Here is a 19,915-nt window from a genome sequence, read left to right on the forward strand (position 1 = left end):
TTAGGACAAAGTATCTGCCCAGTGTGTGAGCTCCTTCATTCAGCTCCTCCACCTCATGTACTGTGATGTAGGTAGTAGGTCACCCAGCAGAGAGCTTAGATCAGTATGTGGACTGACTGTCATGTAGTCAGAGCAGTTACATACAGCATATGGCGTTTCTCTATGCTCTCTCCTGGGGAGCGAAACCAATAAAATATAGATTTTCCCCACACATAGTGCAGAAGTCACAGTTGCACACTGTGCCCAGCACCAGCTCTCACAGCAGTTGTTTACTAGGATGACACTGGTGGGCAGTGCATCCAGTTGTTCCATTTCCATGAACTTCGGTCCTGTCCCCCAATCAAGATTAACCTGAGCCATAGGAATGTCTTTAAGTTGAGCCCCAGCCATGACGACTCTCACCAGTCAGTTTCTCAGCACTTAACTTAAAACTTTAGCTTAAAACATTCCAAATAAAGGCTCAAATAATTTGAGAATTTTTAATGATAAAACTATTTCATAAATTATCTTTTTTATTTATTTACCTTCAACTACCTCCATTGCCTCTGGGGTGGAGTTCTTCAGAAACAAATTGTCAGTCTTCATGGCAGCAAGCCATGGTGGAAGGACCAGGCCTGGCTCCCTGGGCTAGCTGCTGGCACGGGAAGCACCTCCAATGATCAGAATGGTTGCTGGTCCTTATGCCGGAGGGGGGACCGTAGATGCCCCCCACTTTGGTCGATTGGTAACATACTCGTCAACCAACTAGGCGGCCAGCTCTTTGTAGCAGTCTCCATGCTGCTGCACGAATGTGAGAAGCACAGTTTTATTGCAGAGTGCAGCACTATAATCTATAACTACTGTAGGAGGGAAAATAGCCGCTTCCGGAAGAAAAGCCAGACAAATGTCACCGTGTCTACTTACAGTTTTGCGTTCTCACCTCTACAATGCCCCCAGTCAGAGCAATGACCGCTAGCGACGTTCTCTCCTCAGAGGAGACCTGTTGCACGGTGTTCCCTTCTGCCGAGCCACATCTTCATAAGAAGGAACTGCTTGTCGCTCAGCTCACACCGTCGCACTGTTAACCAGAGCTGTACTCTCCATAGCGGAGAACTGCTGAGGCTGCCGACCCCCAGCTGAGTCGTACTCTGCAGGGCAGAACTGCTCATTGGTAAAGGGGGTGGCACAGCTGTGACCTGCGTCCGCTGCTCACCATTCAGTGCTGTGACTGACATACTGTAGGAGGCATCTTCTGAGTGTGAGAAGGGAGAGGGCTGCAGCGCTGGCAGAGGTGAGTGAAGCCAGCAGGCTGCTCACCTCGGCTCAGGGACCCAGAGTGGAGGAAGTCCGCAGGCTATCCACTCCTTGGGAGACATCCGTGAGCAATGCCAACAAGGAAAATATTAATTGAAAATAAAATGAAACAGTAACAATAAAAATCCAGGGAACAGAGCCCTAAAGAAAAGCAGCCTTCTCCATGAGGCACTTTGCTAAAACTGAAAGTAGCTCCCTTGGGAGGGGCATAGTAGTGGCGGAGCTGTCCTTCAATTTAAGATTTAAAGTGCCCTTGTTCCAATTCCACCTAATATACCCCAATGTATCGCAGTGTCCCCCAATGGACGCAGAGAAACATAATTTACTGCGAGTTAAAAATCCTCTCTATCTTTCAGTTTTTTGCATACACTGAAATTTCTGTTTACAGGTTGACTACACACCAGATAATTCAATATTAAGCAATACTTGTAAGCAAAAAGGACAACAGATAAGCTGGCACTTGGCCTCAACTGTATTGTTCAGCTGTACAGCTGCCTGGCACTATAGATGATGCTGGGTGCTGACATATATCTTCCCCACGTTTAATGCTCTAACTTACTGCAAACAGGTACTAAACTTCAAGTTATTTTACACACAGACATTCATATGGAAGCTCACACCCCAAGATACACACTTGGAAAACTTGTTTATGACACCATTCATTGTATGTTTTACTTCCAACAGATGGACCCAACAGCAGGAATACCTCAGCCGGACATCCCATTTTATCTCTAGACTGTGAAATGGAAAATGAGGTTATACAAAATTCTAGAAGAGCAAATACCATTACCCTACCAGCAACTGACAGTGCAGATAAATCATCTGAACCTTCTGACTATGGAAGATGTTTTCCTGAAAATTCAGATACTGTTATAGATAATGCAATACAAAGAGTTAATGAAAAGTCAGGTTGGAAATGTTTTACACAGACAGAATCTCTCTTTTCTCATCAAAAGATTTGTGCAGGTGAAAAGCCATGTCCTTGCTCTGATTGTGGCAAATGCTTTAAATATAATTCAGTTCTTGTGAGACATCATAACATTCACACAGGTCAGTTTTCATGTTCTGAATGTGGAAAATCTTTTTCAAATAAATCATTTCTCATCAATCATCAGAAAGCGCACACAGATCAAAAGCTATTTCCATGTCCTGAGTGTGGAAAATGTTTTACGCAGAAACATCATATTGTTAGTCATCAAAGGATTCACACAGGTGAAAAGCCATTTTCATGTTCTGAGTGTGGGAAATGTTTTACGCAGAAACAACATCTTGTTAGTCATCAAAGGATTCACACAGGTGAAAAGACATTTTCATGTTCTGAGTGTGGAAAATGTTTTACGCAGAAACAACATCTTGTTAGTCATCGAAGGAGTCACACCGGTGAAAAGCCATTTTCATGTTCTGAGTGTGGGAAATGTTTTTCAAGGAAATGTGTTCTCATTGATCATCAGAAAATGCACACCGATCAAAATCCATTTTCATGTTCTGAATGTGGAAAATGTTTTGCAAAGAAACAAAACCTTGTTTCTCATCAAAGGATTCACACAGGTGAAAAACCTTATTCATGTCCTGATTGTGGGAAATGTTTTACACAGAAACAACCTCTTGTTAATCATCGAAGGATTCACACAGGTGAAAAGCTATTTCCTTGTTCTGAGTGTGGAAAATGTTTTACGCAGAAACAACATCTTGTTTATCATCAAAGGAGTCACACAGGTGAAAAGCCGTTTTCATGTTCTGAGTGTGGGAAATTCTTTAAATATAAATCAGCTCTAATTAGACACCATAAAACTCACACTGGTGAAAAGGCATTTTTGTGTTCTGAATGTGGAAAACATTTTGCAGAAAAAGCACAGCTTGTTCTACATCACAGACGTCACACAGGTGAGAAACCATTTTCATGTTCTGAATGTGGGAAATGTTTTTCAGTTAAATCAAATCTCAGCAAGCATCAGAAAATGCACAACGATCAAAGTGATTCAGATAAATGAAAAGCCATTTCCATGTCCTGATTGTGGGAAATGTTGTACACAGAAACATGTTCTTGATAATCATCAAAGGATTCACGCAGGTGAAAAGACATTTCCATGTTGTTGATGTGGGAAATGCTTTGCATAAAAATCAGCTATTGCTATGCACCATAAATCTAAAAGAAAGATCATTTTCATGTTCTGAATATGGGAAATATTTTGCACCAAAATTATATCTCATTTAACATTAGATAATTTACACATTTGGGAGCCCATTTTCATATTCTGATTGTGAGAATTGTTTTTCATAGAAATCTGCATCTTCAATATCATCCAATTCACACCTATTCACAGAGTTAATAAGTTGTTATTTTTTAGTAGAAATTTGTGTTCAACAATGTAATGTAATTCTAATTAAAGTATTTATCCACCCATGAGGCAAGCATTGTATCACTTTCTTTACATTAATAAATTAACTTTTCATAAGATGTTTATTATACTATACACGAAGCGTCTGGTGCAATTTTCTTTTTACATATGTCAATTTGTGTTGCACATTCACCAACCAAAAATTAAAATATATTCAGCAGCAGCTAAGAAGGCACGCTCTAAGCTTATATAGTTTTTCCGCCCCTTTAATGCAGTAACCTGGGTGTTAGTTCTTTCACAACCGGATGCAGAGCAACATGAGCAAATTCAACGTGACTCCTCATCCGGAGTATAAGAGACCCTTCGTTTAATTGTACTGTGTAGGGAGTAAAATATTTTTGTGCTCTTTCCTGTATGCGTGAGACAACATTGTTTGAAAAAAAAAAAAAATTATATATATATATATATATATATATATATATATATATATATTATATAATCTCACACACAGTACTGTGCAAACGTTTTAGGCAGGTGTGGAAAAATGCTGCAAAGTAAGAATGCTTTCAAAAATAGAAGTGTTAATAGTCTATTTTTATCAATTAACAAAATGCAAAGTGAATGAACAGAAGAGAAATCTAAATGAAAGCAATATTTGGTGTGACCACCCTTTGCCTTCAAAACAGTTTTAGTTCCAGGTACACTTGCACACAGTTTTTCAAGAAACTCAGCAAGGAGGTTGTTCCAAACATTTTGGAGAGCTAACCACAGATCTTCTGTGGATGTAGGCTTGCTCAAATCCTTCTGTCTCTTCATGTAATCTCAGACAGACTCGATGATGTTGAGATCAGGGCTCTGTGGGGACCATGGGCCTGATTCATTAAGGATCTTGACTTGAGAAACTTCTTATTTCAGTCTCCTGGACAAAACCATGTTACAATGCAAGGGGTGCAAATTAGTATTCTGTTTTGCACATAAGTTAAATACTGACTGTGTTTTCATGTAACACACAAATACTTGATAGATTATTTGTACACTGAAATTTAAAGTTGATATTTGTGTGCTACATCGCGTGTCATGTGATGCGGCCACCTGTGCGCCCCCCGGGCTGATACCTCCCGCGCCTGCCTGTGGTTGTTCATCACAGGAAGTTTCTCAGATTCTGTGTACTGTGCCAACACTTTCAGTTCACTTGTCTGCCCTTCAGGATGGTGACATCTCCGAGGACATTTACCAAAGTGTTAGTTACACTTAGAGCACAACTGAGAAAGCAAAGGGTTAAGGAATGGCCTTATCTGGAAGACATTCTAGTGGTGGGGAATTCAGAACGCAGTGTTATTTACAAGACTGCTCAACTAATACAGTTTCTGGATCAGTGTTGTTTGTAAACAAGGTGAAAAGTCATCTTATCCCATCACTATATATTCTGTTATTGGGGGTCCAGATAGACACCATACAACTGAGTTTTTGTTATCACAGGAAAGGTGTATCTAGATCCAGTCCCCAGCACATCACCTGCAGACTCAGAGAGAAGTCATAATAAAGGAAGGTTTGTGATTGGTGGGGATTTCTCATCCACCATATTGGTAATCTTGTTAGCAAGATGGAAATACTGAGATCTCCAGTCGGAACGTATAAGGAAATGTCTAAACAAAACACCGGTCACTCAGCTAAGCCCAACAAAAGGAACGTCACTGCTAGAGGCAGGGTCTGTGGTTCCATGAACAACAAATGCTAGTGTCACAGGTTGGGGAGCTCACCTTCAAGGGCAAGTAGTGCAAGGCAAATGGTCACGAAATGAGACAAGTCTCCATGTAAACATCTTGGATATGAGAACAGTATGGAAAACGGTTCATCACTTCATCCTCATCTGAAATGCAAGTATCTTAGATTTTTCTCACACAACAGAACAGTGGTAGCCTTCATAAATCAGGAAGGAGGTGTATAGTATCCAGTGTTCTCCCCAGTTCCTATTTCCCGGGTGCTACACCTGGGTGTTTGTACTTGTCACCTGGCTGTTGGAGTCTACAGAGTCCTATTATAATCGAATAAACCATTGTTTCTCCTATAAGAACAGACACTATTTGAGCACTACAGCCAACAGCGTGTGTTAGACCACTGACCCTCAGTTCTGGCAGGTGTGGGCAATAACCTCCAACTGGTTTCAATATTATTGCAAACTATTACAACTGCCCCCCATCCGGCTCCTTCTTAATGCCACCTGGCTGGCAAAATTTTCTGGATAGAACACGTAGTATTGGTTTCTTAATGCCTAATGTGGAAATAGTTGCACAACATGTGGTTAGCATCAGTGTGTACATACCATAGTATGGGTGTTGATCAGTATAAACTATGCACATGCCGCATATCATCCTGGGAGCTTTGCCTCGGCTGTATATGCAACAGGGGTCAGGATTCCTAGTATGAACACCATGAAGAGTGTTATGACTGCCTATGTTTTCTATCTGGCAGCAGTACCTATAATCCACCAGAGGTACTGCTGTTCCGCTCCTGGGCACTGCAACATGCCTGAAGGAGTTAATCTACTTGTCTGATGCTAATTTGAACTGCACCTGTCGCACTGCTTCAAATATCTGCCTCAAGCTGTGCTCTGTGCAGTTCATCCGTGTATACCTGGCTGCTGCTTGTGTTCCCCCTGTTCCAGTTGGTTCTGCTGATATTTGATCTCCCGTTGTGACCTTGGCCTGTTTACCGTTTATGCTTGTCTGCTCGTGACCCCGAACCTTGCCTGAATACTGGATACTGCTTGACCTCTCGTTACCCTAGACCTCGGCCTGATTACCGGACTATGCTAGTTTGCTTGTGACATTTACTTTGCCTGGACTCTGTTTGCTTCCTGGACAGACTTTTGCATCCTGGAATTGGGTAACTCACCATTCATATCCCTGCATTCAAACTATATTAGCATTCTGTGGAACCTGTTATTTCTGAGTACCTTCCTGCCACACCATGTTTATGTTGGGAGTTATACCGGTTTATGAAAACCTGCATGTTCCTGGAACTGAATACTTGCTTATATATTTTGCTGGAATAAAGCAACAAACTCCTCTAATGAAAGCATGCAGACCGCAGAGAATCCTCCCAGAACTTTTTCTGACATTGGAGCTGCATCCATGGTAATGCCAGCGGTCCCTACCATTAGGGATTCTAAACGACCAAGCTACCTGCGTCCCCATCTCACTGAGGAGGAACGATGGCGCAGAAGGATTGGTAAACTATGCCTCTACTGCGCCAGTGGCGAACATTTCTTACAAGGCTGTCCGCTCTGCAGACCACAACATCCTATGGAGCAGCCTTCAGTGTGCTCCTCTCCAGACCCTGGATTGTTTTGCACATCACCTCCTGTTGCTGTACTTCAACCTAATTCATTCCCTGGGATGGAGCCTAATCTGCCAGTTCCAGTTGCCGCCTGTCCTGCAGTGCCAGTTCCAGTTGCCGCCTGTCCTGCGGTGCCAGTCCCAGCTACCGCCAGCACTGAGTCTCCTGCCATTGCCTCCTGTTCCTAGGTGCCAGCCTCTGTCTCCTGTTCCGAGTTGCCAGCCTCTGTCTCCTGTTCCGAGGTGCCAGCCTCTGCCTTGAGCTCAGAGTCTCCAGCCGCTGTGTCCGATCCTGAGTCTCCAGGTTGTGTCCGGTCCTGAGTCTCCAGCCGCTGTCTCACCGTGGGGGCACTACATTCTGAAGCCTTGTCCTTTTACCTTATTAATTGTTCTTCCGTGTCGGTGATCCTGGGACACCCCTGGCTGCATCTCCACAGTCCAGTCATCGATTGGAACAAGGGAGACTTCATTCCCTGGAATTCTTCTTGTTCTTCATCCTGCCTATCTGTGCCTGTTCGTCTGCTCCAGGTCTCTCTGGATCAGCTGCTGCCTTTCCTACCATGAGTTTCGTGATGTATTCTCTAAACAGGCAGCAGACACGCTACCTCCTCATCGTGACTACGATTGTGCTATTGACCTAGTTCCTGGCTCTAAACTCCCTAAAGGGAGACTATACTCCCTCCCGATACCCGAAAAGCAGGCCATGGATGAGTATATTAAGGAGAATCTAAAAATAGGCTTTATTAGTCCGTCTAAATCCCCAGTTGGAGTTTGTCTCTAAAAAGGACGTTTCTCTTCGACCCTGTATTGATTTCCGTGGGTTAAATAAAATCGCCGTTTAAAACACCTACCCACTTCCGCTCATATTGGTTCTCTTCGATCAACTCAGAAGTGCTTCAGTGTTCACCAAAATGGATCTATGAGGAGCATTGTTCCTAACCGTGGGTCTCAGTTCATCGCTCAGTTTTGGAGGTCTTTCTGCACCCACCTTGGCATTAACAACAGTCTGTCATCTGCCTATCATCCTCAGTCAAACGGACAGACAGAAAGAGTCAATCAGTCATTGGAACAATTCCTCTGAGTATATATTTCCAAATTTCATAACAATTGGTCTTCTTTACTTCCGTGGGTCGAATTTGCCTATAATAACTTCTGCCATTTTTCCTCCCGCACATCGCCTTTCTTTTGCAACTGTGGCCTTCATCCCAGGTCTAATTCTATTTCCTCAATCAATCCTTCTGGTTCTCCTGAGATACGCCAAACAACTGCCTGTTTCAGACTTATTTGGAAGAAGGTCCATTCTGCCTTGCTTCAGGCTTCCTTTCGATCAAAATTTTTTGCAGATCGTCAGCGTAAGAACTGTTTTCTTAAAGTAGGAGAAATTGGGACTTAGGTTTATTGGACCTTTTTCTTTTGTTAAAAGAGTTAACCCTGTTGCCTTCGGGCTGAAGATTCCACCTTCTTTTAGAATTCCTAATACGTTTCACTGTTCCCTTTTGAAACCTGTTGTCTCATCCTCCAAGTTTGAGACTCCGGAACAATCCAAACCTCGACCAGTCAACTTGCATTAATGAATTTATTATAGAGAAGATTCTCGACTCCAAGGAGGTTCAGGAACAAACCCATTGGTGCATTGGAAGGGCTACGGCCCAGAAGAACGCTCGTGGGTCCCTTGGAGACGCCTGCACGCTGACAAACTCATCAAGGAATTCTTTAAACAGTTCCCTGGAAAACCTGGATGTCGGGGTTCCTTGACCCCTCCTCACCTGTGTCCCTGTCGTCCATATGACGGGTCTCGTCCCAGCCTAGGCAACGGTCAGGGCGCTGTATAGCTAGCGCCGCATCCTGGCATTAGGTGCAGCTGGGCGCCTGCGCAATTGGAGTAATTAAGCAACCCTGTGGCTATTACCTGGCTGCTTTTCCCTACTGTCATTGGGCAGTGCCTGTATATAAGGCAGGGAGAGCCTAGCCTCCCTGCCGGTTAGAGCTCCTGTTCTCAGTGCTGTGTACTTGCCTGCTCCTGTACCTTGAATCTATTTCTATTTTGGATTTCCTGTGTATGAGCTTTGGATTAGTTTATTGGATTGTTTGCCTGTTGCCCTGACCTTTTGCTTCGTTACTGGATTCTCCTTGTCTTCTGCCAGCCCTGACATCTCGCCTGACCCTGACCACGTTACCTGCTTCGGACCCAGACCACGGCTTGTTTCCTGATCACGCCAAACGCTTTTATTCTGCTACTCTGCGCTACGGTACGTTCATACACCTGTTGATAAAGTTCTGTATCGGAACGAAATGCGTTGAGGAATGTTTGCAGATTCAATGCATATTGATGTTCGAAGCTATTGGAGTACTTATGTGCTTTTTTATTTGCTCAATAAAGTTTTCAAATACTAATCACTTCCCTTGGCCTCATTTTGGGACAGCCCTGCTGACCGGAGGGATACCATCGGGGAACGGCTCTCTGATTGATATTGAACATCGGGCGGTAGAATTTACTTTTCCGGAAACCAGCTCAGCAATACAGCGCCACTTTGGGCGAACGTTATCTTAACAGGTTCAGAGAAACGAACTTTGTGATTGAGATTGAACATCGGGCGGTAACTGTATTCCTCCCGAGAACCAGTTTAGTAACACAGCGCTACATTTGGGTGAACAATATTGCAACAGGTAACAGCATATAACATCTCTTCTCATCTTGAGGAATACCTATTAAAGTCTATTTCATCCTTACTGTGAGTGCCTCCATTTGACACATGGGAATGGCAGTTTACCATTCATGATGCTCTGATTTGATATCTTGTAGCCATCAATATATATACAAATATAAATTGAGATTAAGCTTATCATCACTCACACCTTTCTAGACTGCGTGTGAATTGTTTATATTCAAGTGGATTGATCAGTTGACATTTGGCATGTTTTATATTTATTTTTATTTTTTTTCCTTGTCTTTATCCATTTTTATTTTACATAATTTTTTTTTTCTTATTTATTTATTTTCTTATTTATAATTACTTTTAGATGGTTATTTCTTTGTCTTATTTATGTCCTGATACTGAGCGCTGCAGGATTGGATAATATATATACAACATTGAGCTTTTGCGAGAATCTCCCTACATGCTGTTCGTCTCAGGTTGAGTGTGTTAAAGTGGATTGGAGCACTTATCTTTTATCTGTATACCTGTATTACCTTGAGTATAAGACCTGGGGGCATCCGAGTACCTGTGAGCATAACGAGCTCTATGGGAAAGGCGGCTGCTAAAGGTGAAGACCTCTCCGTCTGGTTTTACGGGTTTATGATTAGACCCTTAGCTGTAACAAAATGGTGCCGTTCATATTCATTTTCTAACTATTAGTTTTTTATATATCATCTTGCTTCAATCTACTGCTTTGGATGTAATATAATATGTTCTCCATTGTCTGCCGCATTCTCCTACTGGTCTCGCTTGGCACCTGCTCGGACAACAGCTGCAGGGCACAAGCTGCAGTTTGCAGATCCCAATTTGTGAAACGCAAAGGAAGTTGCAAGAGGAATATGAGTGACAGATATAATAACAAGACTTTATTATTTATGATTTATTAATAAAAGTGACATTGGCACACAATCCTACACACCTTTTTCACTTAGAAGGGACGCTTAATGTGGAAAAGTTAAATTAACTGAAAAAAATTGTTAAAAAAAATAAACCGTTACAGGCGCAAACGCAGGATTCTTAAGGGGGGGTTTCCAAACATAAATATATATATATATATATATATATATATATATATATATATATATATATATATATATATATATATATATATGTATATATATAGACAAGAAAACAGGGATACTATACAATGTGGGCAACCCCCTCTTGCACCCCAGTCTGTACATGGTGAGTGCAGAGGACCTATGTCTGTTTTTGTTTATATATATATATATATATATATACACACACACACACACACACACACACACACACACACACACACCAGGACATCTGCAATGGAGGTTCTCATAATATCCATGATCAGTAATACACTAAGTGCTGATGATGTGATATATCTGCAAACCAGTAAGGACAGTGCTGCTATTTACTTGACTATCTCTTATATATAATATCTAATGTGAGGTATGTGTCCTTTACATACTTCTTCATATGTATTATATGTATTATGTATTTAAGACTGTACAGAATACATATTGTACTATGGATATTTGTTTTGTGGCATTTGTAAAAACAACGATTCACAAGTAATAAATCCACCAATAAATTCCACAGGAGTGGAAGACAAACACGGCTGAGGTGCACAAGAGAGACATTTGAGCGTATTTAAGTACCTCGGACAGTGGAACCTTTAGAGACTTGCAGATGTATATTGTGGTCGAGTGGCTTCAAGGATTAAACCTCCATTTCAGCGATGCTGAATTGTACAGCAGCCGCGGCGCTGTCAAAGAAGCGTCCGCGGCAGTGCTGTATTGTACAATACAGCACCTCTGCGGACGCTTCCTTAACAGCGGCTGCTGTACAGTACAGTGCTGTGTAGGGGCAATGTTAAGCGCCCGTTCCTTCGTGGAGGGGGGGAGGGGTTCTGGTTCTTCCCCTGCGTTAGCAAATGAGATGAAATTTTAAATACATGTCACACTGGCCAATGGGCAGAGCCAGAGCTTAATGCTCCTTCGGAGCAGGCAGCACCTGGAACAGTCTCGGTGGGTCAAGGTCCCTCAGGACGGCTACAATTTAAGCGACACAGTAGACATAATGATATATACATACGTTTTGGGCTACAGAGAGGTGAGGGCTTCTTAGTGGGCTTAACCTTTATTTGAATATACCTGGTACCCACCTATCCTTAACCAGGAGAACGTAAAGGGGTAAAAAGTACCCTGGCCACAGTCTGTTTAATGTGGGAAATGAGGTGCAGCAATGGTAAGTTAATTCTAAACCCTCATTCACCACAAAGATGTCTGGTGGTACTCTTGCTAGCTCTGATTTAACAAACTTATCAGCATCTGAAAAGGTGTTGTCATCTGTACTGTAAGAGTTACAATCTTGAGGAAACCTGTGTCAATCCCAACGAGTTCCCTGATTTTCACCAAGAACCACGCAAGGCTGGTTGGGCTTCGCTGCCGAGAACTCGCAGGTCACGTTCCCCTGGACTGCCTTGGGATGTAACAACAGGGAAAATATAAGAGAGAAGTACCTTGCAGGTGCATCGTAAACAGGAACAAGCCAGGACTGTTTCACAGGAGGTCAGGCGGAGGATCGTCAGACAGGCTAGTTCGGTATACAGAAGGTCAGGCAGCTCTTGATCAGACAGTCATGGTTCGGTACACAGGAGATCAGGCAGCTCAGGGTCAGTGTGAGCCTTAAGTAGAGAGGCAAGTTTGAAAAACCCGCCTCTGGAAATGAGTCATGTGACCCGTCTCCTGGAAGTGCCGTGCGCGGCACAGAAAAGTCGGAGGTGGAGCGAGGAGAGATAAGTTCCTTTACTGTACCCCCTGCCATAAGGGTGGACTCCGAACACCCTAATAGGGTTTGTTAGGATACTTCTTGTGAAACTGCTTGAGTAAATGTGGTGCATGAATGTCAGAAGTTGTAACCCAGGAGCGCTTCTCAGGACCATAGCCATTTAAATCTACAAGAAACTGTACAGAACCTCTGGATCTGCGGGAGTCCAGTAATTGTTTAATCTCATACTCTGATCTTGAGAAGAAACCGGAAGTGGAGACCTCCTAAAAGTACAGAACTGATTCTGTACTACTGGCTTCAAAAGAGATATATGAATAAATTGGGAATTCGAAGAGAAGAAGCAAGTTACCGGATTGATGATGCCTGGAAATTGAAAACGGTCCATTGAATTTGGGTGCTAGTTTCATACTAGGAACTGTTAGACAGATATTCTTGGTTGACAACCATACTGTATCTCCTGGAACAAATTTAGGAACAGGACACCTTTTTTGGTCAAAGATTCCCTTGGATCGGGTAGAGAAGTTATTCAGGTTGGTCTTGGTCTGTGCCCAAATCTGAAAAAAAATTGGGTATAAGAGAATCAATCGCTGGAACTGAACATATCGGAGTTTGGGAAATGGTTGATGGTCCCAGATGACAACCGTACATTACAGAAAAGGGAGAATTTGCAATTGCCTCATGAAAATGATTATTATGGGTGAATTCTGCCCAAGGAAGAAGTTCAGCCCAATTCATCTAATGAGCAGACACATACATCCAAAGAAATTTTTCGAGTTCTCGGTTGGTCCGTTCAGTAAGTACATTGGACTAGGGATGATACGCTGAAGAAAAGTCAAGTTTAATACCTAATTTGGTGCAGAAGGCCCTCCAGAACTTAGAAATGAACCGTGAGCCACGGTCAGAGACAATGTGGAGTGGACAGCCAAGAAGACAAAACACCTCTTTGATAAAAAAAGATCTGCCAGAAGTGAGGAGGATGGAAGTTCCTTGAGTGGTACAAAGTGAGCCGCTCTTGAAAAGCAATCTGTAATGACCCATATGGCAGTGTACGACTTGAAGGGGGACAAATCGGTAATAAAATCAATGGAAAGCTGAGACCAAGGAATGGGTAAGAAATGAGTGGGCCGAAAGGATTGGCCCAAGGAACCTTATGCTGGGCACATATAGAACAAGCTGCCACAAAACTCTTAACCTCCTTTAACAAAAATGACCACCAGTAATAATGGGTGAAAAGTTCTCCGGTCTTTTTGACTCCAGCATGACCCGCAAAATGAGAGACATGATCCCAACGCAGTAATTTAAGACAAAGATGTGGTAATATGTAGGTTCTGCCAGGAGGGAAACTGAGACTTTCCAGAGGAGTGGAAAGCTAAAATACAGTTGGGGTCCAGAATAGGCTTGATCTCTTCAGGGGAGTCCTGATCATCCGAATTGAAAGATATGTAAAACGCATCAGTCTTCTTGTTCTTAGACCCAGGCCGAAAGATTAGAATAATATCGAATCTCAAAAAGAACAATGACCATCTGGCTTGATGAGGGTCCAGACACCGGGCAGAACACAGATAAAGAAGATTTTTGTGATCTGTATATATAGTCACAAGAAACAAAGCCCATTCTAAAAGATGACGCCATTCAGAAAGTGCTAACTTGATGCTAACTACTCTTGATCTCCAATACCATAATTTCTTTCCGTGGGAAGAAATTTGTGAGAGAAGAAACCACAAGGGTCCAATCTTCCTGAAGGGACTCGCTGAGATAAAACTGCACCAGTACCGTATGAAGTGGCATCCACCTTCAGGAAAAAAAAGAAGCTGGGAATCCGGTTGGCGAAGAATAGCCGACGAAAATGCTGTTTTTAGTAGATCAAAATCGTTGAGAGCCTCAGGGGACCAAACCTTAGGGTTAGCCGTTTTCTTAGCAAGAGCAGTAATTGGGGGAATGATGGTGGAATAGCTCTTGATGAATTGCCTATAGTAATTCGAAAATATAAGGAAACATTGAACGGCCTTTAAACCAATGGGAGGAGGCCAATCTACGATAGCTTTCAGTTTGACAGGGTTCATCTGTAGGCTAGTTCCTGAAAGAATATAACCAAAAAGGGTAATTGTTTTTGCTCAAAGAGACATTTCTGTAATTTACAAAAAAGATGGTGTTTCCTAAGAAGAGTAAGGACTACTTATATATATCTTTTCTTGGGATCTCTTCTCCCCTAGAAGATGAGGATATCGTCCAGATATATGATGACAAACTGATAAAGAAGATCTTGAAAAATTTAATTCATAACATTTTGGAACACAGCTGGAGCATTACATAGCCCAAAGGGCATTACCTAATATTTGAAATGGCCATCATGGTTATTAAATGTCATCTTCCACTTGTCCCCTTCTTTGATGCAGATAAGGTTGTAAGCTCCTCGTAAATCTAATTTGGAAAAGATGGTAGCCCCTTTCATACGGTTGAAAAATTCAGATATCAATGGTAGAGGATATCTGTTCTTAATAGTTATGGTGTTTAAGCCATGAAAATCAATGCAGGAATGAAGACTGCCATCTTTTTTCTTTACGAAAAAGAATCCGGCATCGGCAGGTGAGGTGGCTTTCCTGAAAAAGCCCCTCTTAACATTTTCTTGAATGTATTCGGACATGACCTGGGTGTCTGGAATAGAGAGAGGGTAGATGCGTCCACAGGGAATTGGTCTCTCAGGGAGATGCTAAATACCACAATCCCAGACTCGATGAGGTGGAAGTTTGGTTGCCTTCTGTTCACAAAAGACGTCCGAGAATTCCTAGTACTGAGGTGGTAAGAACAAGGACGAAGAAACTGAAGCTAGGCGGAGCGGAACTACCATCTTTAGACAACGAGAGTGGCACTGCGGTCCCCAGGAGAGAATTTGGGCAGATTACCAGTCCAACATAGGAGAGTGGAGATAAAGCCATGGAAGGACCCAGACCTGGGAGTTGATAGCCTTGGGAATTAAAAATAAAGAAATCTCCTCCTTATGAAGAAATCCAATTTGTAACATAAGAGGAACCGTCCGGAACTGAATTAGACCCCCAGATATCTTACGGTCATCGATGGCCGTGAGACGTACAGGATGTTTCAGGGGGGGTTGTGGGGATACTAAATTCCAAAACCACAGAAGAAGAAATAAAGTTACCTTCTGCTCCAGTGTCTAAAAGGGCAAACAAAGGGAAAGAACGTTTCCCGCAACAGAGGAAAACAGTAAAAAGAAGATTCTCTTTCTGAAAAGGGTTGAGGAGAGAGAGATCATCATCATCATCATCATTTATTTCTATAGCGCCACTAATTCCGCAGCGCTGTACAGAGAACTCACTCACATCAGTCCCTGCCCCATTGGGGCTTACAGTCTAAATTCCCTAACACACAGACAGACACACAGACTAGGGTCAATTTGTTAGTAGCCAATTAACCTACCAGTATGTTTTTGGAGTGTGGGAGAAAACCGGAGCACCCGGAGGAAGCCCACACAAACATAGGGAGAACATACAAACTCCTCACAGATAAGGCCATGGTCTCCCCATCATTTGCCTAGCTCCTCAGTTTCAAGCTCCTCCCGTACGCCCTGAGGAGCCAATGCAGCTAGTTGGGGCTCTTCTTTCTCCTGAAGAAAGGGAGAGAAGATTTAAAAACAAACTGTGTCTTTATTGTGGAGGAAATGGTCACCTTATTGGTTCTTGTCCTATCCATTTCGGAAACAACAGGGCCTAGCAGGGCAAGGGGGGTGTCTCATTGGGTTCACATGATCACTCATGTGGGGGAGCACGGTGGCTAAGTGGTTAGCACTTCTGCCTTACAGCACTGGGGTCATGAGCTCAATTCCCGACCATGGCCTTATCTGTGTGGAGTTTGTATGTTCTCCCCATGTTTGTGTGGGTTTCCTCCGGGTGCTCCGGTTTCCTCCCACACTCCAAAAACATACTGGTAGGTTAATTGGCTGCTATCAAAATTGACCCTAGTCTCTCTCTCTCTCTCTCTGTCTGTGTGTATGTTAGGGAATTTAGACTGTAAGCTCCAATGGGGCAGGGACTGATGTGAATGAGTTCTCTGTAAAGCACTGCGGAATCAGTGGCGCTATATAAATAAATGTTGATGGTGATGATACATATATATATATATACATACATATATACATTTATACTTAAATATACATATATATATATATATATATATATATATATATATATACATATATACATGTATATGTAAGTATAAATGTCTGGCAACCTGCTGCTCACGCCACATGTATTAATACAATTACCATTTTTTATAAAGTACCAGTTCTAAAACAATTCAGTAGCTAAAAAGTAGCTAAGACAGAAGACTTCCAATAGAACAAGTGACCTGTGTAATGACTAATAAAATACATATTCCACTTACACCCAGTGGCAGATGCAGCAGCCACTGACATATATTTGATACATGAGTGTATCTGGGTTATCCCGTCCACGGGCTCCTTTGCTCAATGTTTTCCTCTCCCTGCAATCTCTGGCAGCGGAGTGCACAGACCCTGGTAAAACCAGCAGAGATACAACATCTGTGACTGCTGCATTCTCCTCATTCCCATCATATAAGCAGCTCTCTTCCAGATGAAGGGACTTCTCCTTACTATACATGGCCGCACAATGCACCAGTGATAACACAGACTAGAGATTAGGAGACTTTATTTATTGTAGGAATGTGCTGTTTACTGTACACACGTGCTGGTCTTCACAAACATGTCTGCCGCCATAGTGCAGTCTTTTATTACATGTAATATCACTTACAGTTCTACATCTAGTGTTATCCTGGGGTAAGAGGTGAGGAGGAAACCAGAAAACTACATTACCCAGATCCCTCTGCACCTCCTGGTACCTGGTATTATCGTCATAATTCAGTTGTTGTTTAACGGTTGCGACTAAATCCCCTTCACCGTAGGTACGTTACCTACACTGCATGGGAAATAGCACACTCAGTGTGAGACAGCTAAATCCCCTTCACTGAAGGTACCTTTTGGCCCCCTGCTGGCCGGGTCATGAATTGGAAGGGGATTTAGCCTGCTCAGTGTGAGACAGCTAAATCCCCTTCACCGAAGGTACCTGGTACATATGTGGTGGCCGAGTACTGATGGAAATCCTTCCCTTACCTTGTCCTCCAGACACGAGTCAGGTTCTTTTTTTTGTTCGGACATCCGGTGGTCAGGAGATAAATACCTCAATGAAAGGGACAAGAATTGGTCAAATAACTTGGGTTATTAATAATGGGGTATAGATAATTTTGGCCACCGCGCCACTGACCCCTTCAACTCAATGGTAATGACAAAATATTAATTTGATCAACATAGAGCACAATAGCATCTAACATATAACATACACCTGGTGAGTATAAGGCACAATAGCGATAACATCTTCAATAACAATAAATCAATTTTTAGGTAAATCACTTAACATTAACATTCAACTAAAACATTTGGTACCAATATTATCCCTGGTAACGTTACCATATCTTACACTCAGTCCTGGGCTGACCTGTGCACAGGAAGTTTGTAGTACAGTAAATCTGTCAGCATGGAGGAAAGGAAGTGGAGGAATCTGTGACAAAGGGGATTTACAGACCTACTGTACTTTCAACTAGAGTTCCTTCATATGATGGACTTGCAGCAGTAATACCTCTTATCTCTCTCAGCCTGTTCCTGAGGTAGTGAGCAGCTACATGGGAAGATTCAACTCAGATTTCTTATCTCTCGGTCTGTCTTCTTGTCACTCATAAACCTCATCTCTCTCCCTCAGAAGTACAGAACTTTCCTCTCCCCACTGCCTTCTGGGAGTTCACAGTTATTACCAAACTCAGTGGACTTGTTGCTATGACACAAAACTCCTCCTTCCTGCACATCATCCTGGGTACGACCTTTTCAGTTCAACTGTCAACTGTTATTCCCACTGTGTCTCTCTCAGCCTCTATTAACCCCTTGTAGCCCTGCATTTCAAAAGCGTTTATGTACTTCCTCTGTGCTGTCCAATAGGGCTTTGGGGCACCACATTTACACTGCATGGGAAATAGCACACTCAGTGTGAGCCAGCTAAATCCCCTTCATTGTAGGTACCTGGTACATACACTGCATGGGAAATAGCACACTCAGTGTGAGCCAGCTAAATCCCCTTCACTGAAGGTACCTTTTGGCCCCCTGCTGGCCGGGTCATGAATTGGAAGGGGATTTAGCCTGTTTAGAGTGAGCCAGCTAAATCCCCTTCAGTGTAGGTACCTGGTACATTGACTGTATGGGAAATAGGATTTAGCCAGCTCTTAGCCAGACTTGTACTGTCTTATATTACTGAGGTTGTTTTGGTGATGGTAGTATCAGTACTAAATAACATGAAAATGGATAGTATAATATGGGAATTTTGTCTTGAATTTGTTTCCAGGTCACCTAAAAAAATAATATTTATTTAGCCATTTATTTTTTAAAGATAAAATGTACTTATCGGGACAACCTTTTAAGAGTTAATTTCTCTTGTGGTTACTCTTAAATGATCCATATGGATCTGTAGAGATCTAAAAACAAGATCATTTTAGAGTGAGAAATAGAGAAGCTGAAGATACAGGGTCATAAATTGGAATTAACAGCAAGAAATGCAAACTGAAAGGTCAACTCAAAGTAAAGGATAATGTGTAGATATCAGCCCATGAGAAAAGTTATTTGCCGTTATTATTTTATGCTTGAACCTTAATGCACATCACCATGCATTAGAGATATATGAAGAGCCCCCTCTCCCTCTCTATTCACAGAACTTGTTTTCACCAGCAGACAATTATAGTTGCCAACTGTATGGTGTTACTTAGTACTCTCTGGGGCATATTCAATTCAGTCTGGAGCATATAGATTTGCTTACAGAAGTTGACTATTATACTTGTATGCTTTGTAGTGGATAATTTAGGTTATATTTTAATCATACTTGCCAACTCTCCCGGAATGTCCGGGAGACTCCCGCATTTTGTGAGAGTCTCCCGGACTCCCGGGCGAGTGTGGCAATCTCCCGAATTCTGCCCACTTCACTAGGAAGTGCCCCACTTCCTAGTGAAGTGGGCAGAATTAGATCCCAAACGCCGCGATTCCCGGTGAATCGCGGCGTTTGGCCCCGCCCCCGCTGTCAAATGACGCAATTTGCGTCATGACGTCACAGGGGGCGGGGCCGAAATGACGCGATTTCGGCCACCCCGCCCCTTCACGCCCCCCTCCACTGGCTGGCTCCCGGAAGGGAGCTGAAGAAAGTAGGTAAGTATGATTTTAATCATACTTGCCCACTCCCCCGGATTGTCTGGGAGACTCCCTAATTCTGCACAGATCTCCCGCAGTACCTTGTTGGTTTTCTCGCATCCTTCCACATCTCAGTGAAGTGGTCAGGATGGGGTACTCCATGACGTGAGTCACAGCAAACCGCGTAATGTAGGCTTTGCCACCTGGGTCATATTAACACTGCTGCATAAATGT

The 19,915-nt window shown here is 42.7% G+C and overlaps 1 protein-coding gene across 1 annotated transcript in view; it reads left to right on the forward strand.

Moving 5' to 3' along the window:
• LOC142160023 (uncharacterized) overlaps positions 1-19,915 on the forward strand; it is a 99,189-nt gene that overhangs the window by 51,616 nt on the left and 27,658 nt on the right. The window contains exon 7 of the mRNA XM_075214943.1: positions 1,978-3,267. Coding sequence (XP_075071044.1) covers positions 1,978-3,267 — 1,290 coding nt within the window. The remainder of the gene's footprint in view (positions 1-1,977; positions 3,268-19,915) is intronic.

Source organism: Mixophyes fleayi, chromosome 6, assembly GCF_038048845.1.
Source record: "Mixophyes fleayi isolate aMixFle1 chromosome 6, aMixFle1.hap1, whole genome shotgun sequence".
Taxonomy (NCBI): Eukaryota; Metazoa; Chordata; class Amphibia; order Anura; family Limnodynastidae; genus Mixophyes; species Mixophyes fleayi.